This window comes from Trachymyrmex cornetzi, unplaced genomic scaffold (assembly GCF_001594075.2).
Source record: "Trachymyrmex cornetzi isolate Tcor2-1 unplaced genomic scaffold, Tcor1.1 scaffold200, whole genome shotgun sequence".
Taxonomy (NCBI): Eukaryota; Metazoa; Arthropoda; class Insecta; order Hymenoptera; family Formicidae; genus Trachymyrmex; species Trachymyrmex cornetzi.
Genome location: NW_017296637.1, coordinates 540081 through 549127, shown reverse-complemented (window position 1 = coordinate 549127; position 9047 = coordinate 540081). Strand labels below are relative to the sequence as shown.

At 30.5% G+C, this 9047-nt stretch overlaps 1 protein-coding gene across 3 annotated transcripts; it reads right to left on the bottom strand.

Moving 5' to 3' along the window:
- Positions 1-600: 600 nt before the first annotated feature.
- Positions 601-3979, bottom strand: LOC108759678 (uncharacterized). 3 transcript variants are annotated; one of them, XM_018505233.1, is made up of 3 exons: positions 3535-3979; positions 2018-2123; positions 601-1056 (listed from the first exon to the last, which is right to left on the bottom strand). In XM_018505233.1, exons 2-3 carry the CDS (start codon positions 2078-2080, stop codon positions 649-651), a joined length of 471 nt encoding a protein of 156 aa, XP_018360735.1. In that variant the 5' UTR covers positions 2081-2123; positions 3535-3979; the 3' UTR covers positions 601-648. The 3 variants fall into 3 exon arrangements, with proteins under 3 accessions (XP_018360735.1, XP_018360734.1, XP_018360736.1); XM_018505232.1 differs by having other exon boundaries at positions 3705-3979; XM_018505234.1 differs by lacking the exon at positions 3535-3979 and adding an exon at positions 2420-2939.
- Positions 3980-9047: the final 5068 nt, after the last annotated feature.

Below are 9047 nucleotides of genomic sequence, written 5' to 3'. Positions count from 1 at the left end.
CACTAGGCGTCTTAAAACGCAGTCAACTTTTATTGATTTGTGCTTGGTCGATAAAGAGATGAACGCAGCCAGAAATCCAAAACGCTAAGTGGCATGATGACCTCTTTCCAAGGTCTTCAACTTTGTTTCTAAATTATGCCAAGGACACAAAAACAGATAAAATAAACTTTTTTATGGAAATGTCGTCAAACGAGAAAAATACTTCATGAATATTAATTGGAATAAAACTGCAATTATTTGATTTTGTGCAAAACACATATTTACGTTCCAATTTCTGCGTTATATTATATGCAATAACAAAAACAGCAAATAGTCAAATTAAAGATATTTTGACATTGCTTGCAAATTTTATGGAATATATGCAAAAAAATTCTGCCAAAATTATTCAATTATAAAAAGCGCGAAAAATTGTGTTATAAATGTCATAATGTATAATTATAAACTCTCTTGTATTAAACAAATTAAAAAAGAGAACACTTTTCATAAAAGGAATTTATATCAAGAAAAAGATTGTAAGTATATCATATATTCGAAAAATTGTTTCTTTTTCAAAGTGAAATTATGTTGACAATACAACGACAATGATAATTACAAGATTTATACAGAAACAAAAACAATAGCTGAGTGTTCGATAATTTTAGCGCGATATCAATGACTTTCTTGAATGCTGCCATTTAGGATGGCGGTCTTGTTCGGGTATTTCCCGTAGATTCTACCACTTCTGGTGACTTTGTAGTGGATCTGTGGTATCATGGACATATTGCTGGACATATGCGGACCGTCGCCGGTGCACAGTCGCTTCGCTCGCCGTATGCCAACAGTTTTATGCTTGTGTAGCTGGGCAAGGCTGTGTCTCTTTTGTTGTTTCAGAATCGACTTCTGATTGATAGCTAGACCGGTAACACGTCTCTTTAACAATCTCAAAGGTGAAATAGCCAAAATCGTTTTGGTAATGCGACGTCGACAACGCCACAATAGAACAGCCGCCGCGAACCAGGCAAACCATGGACTGGCTTTTGGATCCGGGATTGGTTCCCTCGACCAGAGAAATAACATCTAAGGGTAAGTATGTTTTTATATTTTTAACAGTAGAAAACACACATACACAATATAGCTTATTATACGATACATTAACAGAATTAATTATTGTAAAATAATATATTGTGCTATTAATAACATTCTCATGCTTTATCAAAGTATGAGAAACATTATATGATATTCAGAAAATTAATTAAAGGAAGATCTCAAAAGCATTGAAGTTGCATCTGGCTAATTAATTTTTCCTTAGGATAAATCTACAAGGTTTAATTATATAATATAATAACCATGTTAAATAAGAATGTTGATTCTGTGAAAACAGCTTTTCTGTAGATTATAGAAAAATAATAAATAAATCTATTAAATAGTAGCAATCATGAGATCTGTTCACGTTGCTTGAAACCTCTAAAAAATTTTATACTTATGAATAATATATTACTTTAAAAACAACAACAAAATTTACGAACGATTGAATATATTATTAATTTCTATGGAATGGCTAACGTATATACTATAGTTAACACTTATATTTTGATTTAAATTTATGTAAGTTTTTTTTATAATTACTTATTAATAATATCTTCTATAATATAATGAAAATTGTCTAAAGACAAATCACTAATAAAATAACATCGCGATACTTAGAAGTCGACAGGTGATTTGTGCGACTTCTTGCTGATACTGGTTTCAAGATCGCACGAGAAACCATCGTGCGGCCGGACGATCGATCTCCCGGCCATCGTAGCTTTTCAAGGCTGCACCTTGAGATCCACGTGTGGATCTCAGGTAATTCGCTTAGAGCCACTACGTCTCGAACACGTTCACTCTGTTAGGCAGCGTTTCGACTTTTATGGCACCGCGACATCTCCGTCGTCGTCGTAACCTTCGCTCGCCTTTCTTTCCACCGGTGTGACCCATTTGGCAGAGACCTCCGGGGTAAATTTCGCATTGACCGCATGTTTTTATTGTCAGGACTGACCTTATAGATCCACTCGCTGGTGCTGTGTCTGAAATTGGGGGGTGGGTCGACTATCCGAAACATAGAATTGCCGTAAATGCTTATTCGTAAATGATGGCGGTAGAATCTAGAATCACAAAGATAATGAATTGCGAAGTTAAATTGTTTTTAAATTACCTTTAAAAAATCATTGTTTTATTTTAACATTTGACAGATTCAGTTAAACTATTAGAGTACAAGGAAGCAAGAGAAACTAATTAGGGTTAATATCACTGGAAAAAGCAAATATAAAATAATGTAGGCATTGACACTAATGTAAGTATTGACAGGCACATACTTATTCCAGAGGGAGAGAGAAAGAGAAATGAAACATTATGCTAGTAATACGTAAATCAATATAAATCAATAATTTAATACAGTTACGTCGGCGATTGTAGCGGCTTAAATAGATACAAGAGTAAGGATTCAGTTCTTGTCGAATATGAAACACGAGTCTCACACAAACAAAGAATAAGGGAACAATTTCTTGTCGGTGTCTAGAATAAACAGTACTGAACAGTTTCATGTTACAGTTCTGGAGCAGAAGAGCACAGAATTAGCAGAAGATGGAGAAGCGTGTACGTTGACATGTTGACGTGTAATGTTACACATTTAATACAAGCTGCACAGTAGAAGAGTCAACGATGTCTGATGCATCAGAAAAATCAATGAAATAATGTGAAGGAAGTCAAGTGCTGTTGAAGAAATATATTTGAGATGTTTCGCTATGATGTCAAGGCAAACTATACATTTCCGCAAGACGGAAAATATGACATTCTGAGTTCAAACACATAACGATGTCCTATAGATATATCGTTTGTTTAAATGTGCGGAGGTGGTTTATATGAAGAGACATTTCGAGGAAGCGCTTATTGAACCGGAAGGACATGTGATTCGCGTTTAAGTCCCGCATGTAGTATAGTAAATGTGCTTATCTGTTGCTGAACGTTTCTGATATAACACGTACAATTTAGTTGAGTATATACAGTGTGTCTCAAATTTTTTCGCCTAATTTTGATTACAGATTTTTCTTAAAATAATTATATGAAGAAATTTATAAATTTATAAACTCTTATACTTTTAAATATCTGTAATAAGTTCATAAATTAAGCTAATTAATAAAATGACAAAATAAAATGATAACAAATTGAGAATTTGTTATTTACATCTATTTTTAATCTTAATTTATAAAAGTAAATTTAGAATTTTAATTATGTATTTACAATTTAGAAAATAACAAAGCTTCAATATTTTTATAAAAAAAAATTTTTTTCAAATAATTTGAAATGTCCATGAAAGGAAATGTCTTAGACAAGTGTAAGGGTAAAAATATCATAGTATATTTTATCTCTAATGTACTTTAAATTAGACAGATAGTAATAAATATGTATATATGTACAAATACTCTCTCTCTCTGGAACATTTTTAATTATATATAATCAAATAGAGAATTATATAACTTATATTATATATATTAATAATACAGTTAATACACATACTTTGACGTTCTATAATTATTCTAAGTCTTCCACTTGATGTCTTCGGTCTCCACCCCAAAAATTCACATTCACTGCTGACGCAGTGACTCTCACATTCGTTCTTCGTGTCGTGATGACAGTCCGATGGCACGGACAGAATCGTTACCAGTTATCAAAATGAATGAGGATACTTAAACGATGATAAGCCTAACCAGGAAGCTGTCATCGACTCCGACGGGTCTTGACGATGGAGATTTTTTGTCTGACCGCGCGATGATCTATCACATCTTTCGGTTTTGAGCTTCCCGTCGGTTTCCTTGGGGAAGAGATCGCGGCAAACTTGATGGTTTTACTTACGCGGAAAAATTCGATCAAAAATACAAGTAAACAGGCTACAAAAAATTGTAAAAATAACATATGAAGTGAAGTGGGAGAGCGCGAGAATTTAGACAAAGGATGGCGCCGCTCTTGGATGATTGTCTGACGTTGGCTGGAAAGCGTGGCGATTAGTCGACGATGTAACACGAGCGGAATAGCAAAATTTCATTTGTCCAGAATAGTTTAATTAATCATGTTAAATGGTAAAAAATTACTAGCTATGGATATTTTACAAAAAATTTTTATTATAAAAAATAAATTTAAGAGATATTCTTGTATTAATACTATTCTATTTTGATACTTACATACCTGTTTGCAAAATATATGAGTAAAAATTGTAATATCTTATATGAGATTCCTCTACAAATTATAAAATAGCTATTATTACATAACTAATAACATTTACAAAGCACTCTTCTCTCTCTCTCTCTCTCTCTCTCTCTCTCTCAAACTAATATCAGTTTTATTAAAATTCTATATTGAGAAAAAAATTGCTTATTTTATTTAAAATGTAAATCAAACATATTATATAATACATGTATTCTCCAACGAAAAAATAAAAATTAATTAATTAATTTTGTCAAATAAGCAATTTTTTTTAAAGCTGTTTCTGTATCAAATTTATAAATATACTTTTAAAATGTAAGATTTAAGATATAAGTTTAAAAAATTGAAGATTAGTATTTATAAAAATAACAATAAAGAATTTACGGTTTATTTCATAATTGAATTAAACTACTTAAATATTATACTAACAATAAGTAAAAATTTTCTACCCTTACATAAGCTAATAAATAATAGCTATATACATAAACTATTATTTATTGCGAATATTGAAAATCTATAATTCACATTACGCATATTATAGATTTTCAGTACTCGCAGTGAATATATAACGGAACGCAGACACAGTTTACAGTAAATATGTATATTTTTTGCATTATCCTTATCACTTTAGCGTGTACTGAAGAAATTTCCTTCGTCAAGTTGAAACTCCACCTACCAGCCTTGCTACCCTTTTGCCGTCCTCCTGCTCTCCCGTGACGTCACTGTATCGTGTCAGTAGGTCAAAACCTGGATACGTGACCTGAGTCTGGTGTATGTGTCAGTGTTTGCGTCATGTATCTGGTGTCCAGAAATTAAAGAACATTAGGAACTACGTGTATCCACATTGCGACATCACATTGTATCATAATATCGTATATCAGGAAAATAATCGATATTATTTTGACAAATAGCCAGCAATATCAAAATATATTTATGCATTTTAGAGCATAGTTAATTTTAACCCGTGTTTTATTTTTCCGTTCTCAATTAATAAATAGATAGAATGCAGTAAATTATAAATATCTTTGAATAATTAGATAAATAAAATGTCAATGTGATATATATATATTGAAAACTAATTATGGTTTATTTGTATGTAAAAATAAAGCAATTTATGATATTTAACGTTTAATAAATGGTTGATATCTTTCATGAAGTTCTTTCGATAGTTTGCTTCCACGACGGAAGCTGCACTTTGTTATTAACGATATCATCTATCATTATGCGTGCCTCGAGATATAAAAATTATGTGATTCTCGAAATTATCGCTTGTAAAATTTACATTTAAAGATTGTATCAATATAACTGATGATATAAATTAATTACAGAATAGTCATGGAAAGAGATATATAGAAAACTAATTCCATAAATTGATCCATTGTATGATAATTATAGAAAACAAATAATAATTTAATTATTGATTTTTCATCAAAGATGAAAGAAATAAGTGAACTTAATCGGATTCTATTTAATAAATTTAAGTTATTATTATAATTTTATGATTGTTCTCTTAGGTATATACATTCATATTGCTGTTATAATTCATTAAATATAAAATAAGAATATATTTCAAATATTTACAATAGTTAATAATTTCTCATTAATTTTTTTATAGTACAATGGCGAATAAAGCATAAACAATCTATTAATTGTCATATAAGCTTGTACTAAACAGCTTTATTTTTATATGATTATTGTACTTATTGTCACACATCAACGATTGTTAAATGATTAACTTTCGGATATGATTTTAAATTTTCGTTTGAAATGAGATTAAGATTTATGATGTTATGATATTTTAGCAATTTACCACAATATTATTTCTCTCTACAGAGTGGAATTTTCTGTGCTTTATGAGAAGAAATTGCTAAGATGTGCACGCTTATAAGTCATTTCAACCAAGTGCTTTTCTTATAAATATGCTTAAAATAATCCAGTTTTAAAAGCAAAAACAATCAGAATAATAAATATTAACAATGCAGATCTCTTCAAGATTTTTTACACAATCAAAACTCTTAATTAAGTCAGTCTCAGGAATGACAATAATTTATGAAATTGGTATGTGTGAAAAAATTTCAACTAATTTTTAGAAAATGATTATATAGGAATTCAATTGTAACTTGGAGCGCAGCCTAAAGCAAATTATGGAAATTACTAATCGTTTTTACCAACGTCGTGATTATTTACGTGCATTTCGATGAGTCTGCAATTGATTGTGAGGACGAACCGGTCGGACTGCCGACAAATTATCGGCATAAAGCGAACGATAATTAATGAAAGAGCGTCTACGATATCTCGATAACGAGGCTTATCGTGCGCACTGAGAAAAGAAAAACTTACGAATGAAAAGAAAGATACTTTTATCGCCGCGAGCTCGATTAACATTCCTATATAGTGTCAGCAGCATTAATCATAAACATTTCATTCGAGTTCATCGACATTGTCTGAATGAAACATTACTTTGCCTTTATTCTGTCCTTCGCATTTAAATTGGCACATTTATTTGAATCTTAAATAGAAAGTGTAACTAACATAAAGAAATTGAAGAATACACAATTGCAATTTATTTATGTAATTTTCTAAATTTCTTTTTGCTTTCTTTTTTTTCTAAAATTTACATTCTTGTTCTAAAATATATTTCTTGCTTAATACTCAATGTAAGAAAATTGTAATACCTTCTCGATATTCGCTTTAATTTTATTGTACATCGAGTTATTGAAGAACTGAGTGAACAAGAAGGGTAAATCGTATTCATAAGAACAAGTAGTGTTACGGTATATTATTCTGCTACATTGATTTATCTTTCGCCGGTCGCGATGTGCTTTTATGTTTTGTGCTTCATGCTCTTCTAATGGGCAATAATGTGACGATGATCCGTGCAATTATTCCACTCCTTTTGGTTCGCCTTCAGTAAGGAACGAGTAAAAAGGTAACAAAGACTTCGGTTGCAGCCACTGCACCACTGACCTTGGTCTCAAGTAACGTCACGGCCGAAGTGATTCAAGAATGGCACAGAGACTTCTAATATGCGTGTAACTTCCAGCTTCACTGCATTGTAAATTTGATCGTTGACGATCTGAAGTAATTTCTCTGCGATGCTGTTGGTTTGATTCAAAAGAATGTGTGTTCCAACGTATAATCTTCTCAAACATATTCTTCAATATATAACTAATAATTGTTGCAAGGGAAAGAAGATCATTTATTGTTCATTTAAAACACTATTTCCATATACACGTAATCTTAACTATAATATTATAATCATAATTTTTAATAATTTTATATGTAATTAAGTTAATATAATTTTAATTTTATATGTAAACTTTTATATGTTTTATATGTAACTTTTATATGTAAATTTTATATGTAAAATTTTATATGTTTTTTCTGTATAAACACTGTAAAAAATAAAATGTTAATTTTAACTTAAAGACATATAATGGATTTTCTGATGCAAAAATATTAAAATTAATACAAATTGATAATTTTAACATGTCTCAGAAAGTCTACTACTTAAACGTCTTTAGGTTAAAATTAACATTTTATTTTTCACAGTGTAATTAAAATATTTTGACTGAAAAACGAAAATTAAGAATCCAATATAATTTAAAAAATTTTGAAAAATATATTATTTAGTTATTGAGAAGATAAAAGATATCTTTCCTAACAAATATCTTTTTATATTTATATTATGTCTCTAATATTTATTTCTTTATATTTATTATCAAATATTTATTATTTCTAGGCATATGTCAGTCAAATATTAGTTTACTAATTTAGTCTTTCATTTTATTTTATGATCTTACGATTTACTTTGTTTTATCTTATTGAGGCTCTAACATAAGTAATATAAAGTAACATTTAAATTATGCATAGGCAATTGATCGTAGGCTATCATTAAATATTTAACAATAATCCACAGAATAATTTTACTTGTATTATTATCACGCGCATTTCATATTTTATCTTAATAAATATTTCATTTTCAATTTATTATTACCTTAATTTTCTGATTTGTACTTCAACTTTTTTATAATATCTTTTTGCCGTTGTGGTCTTCTTTGTAGTTTTTTTAAATAAAAACTTTATTTATTAAAATTATTTACAAAAATTGTTTGTTACTTTATTATAATATTAGTATTTGAAGAATTTATAATATATTAACTCTGTTGACTCTCTTTGATTAGTGTTTGTCCGTCTCTAATACGTGTCTTTTTATTATAGAATTTGATAAGTATAATTTAATTACAAGATTTCTAAATAACATAAAACTATAATCAATATCTTTCTTTCTTTTCTAAAGAATGTGTTTTACAACTGAAAGACCAATATTCTCATGCGTTTGCTTCACTCCCATTAATCATCTGAACCTTTGTTCCAACAATGATGAAATTTGCAAGCCGCATGTAAGTCATATATATGTTATCCCATATACGTTTTTTAAACCGAGATACCTTCGCAGTTGGAGCAAGAACTTTGCCCGGAACAGTGTTATACCTCGTAAAGATAGCAATTGCGAGAGGAACGTGGTTCTCCACGTGTACGGTTAAATCGTCGCGGAAGGATACGTAGGTGGTTACCAAAGGACCTGGTGGGGTATCAGGAGAACAGACAGTCGCTACAGTATGAGAATAGAAAGGAGAAAGGAAGAAAAGAGAATCCGGGCAGACCGGGCCACAAGCGAATGTGGTGAGTAAATGCGGCAACGGGGAAAAGAGGGAAACACAGGGAAGGAACGAGACAGAGAAAAAGAGATTCATGGTGGGGTTGGTGAAGCCTGAAGCACGTGGGCCCTGCTCCGTGTGTCTCGTTCGGTAGTGCTCTCAGTAGTG

Bases quoted from the DNA above. Each gene is read 5' to 3' on its own strand.
- LOC108759678 (XM_018505232.1), bottom strand. From the start codon at position 3,739: ATGACAGCTTCCTGGTTAGGCTTATCATCGTTTAA. The intron at 2,124-3,704 runs GTATCCTCATTC...TTGTGATTCTAG, and splicing joins TTAGGCTTATCATCGTTTAA to ATTCTACCGCCATCATTTAC. The intron at 1,057-2,017 runs GTCAGTCCTGAC...ACTTACCCTTAG, and splicing joins CCAGCGAGTGGATCTATAAG to ATGTTATTTCTCTGGTCGAG.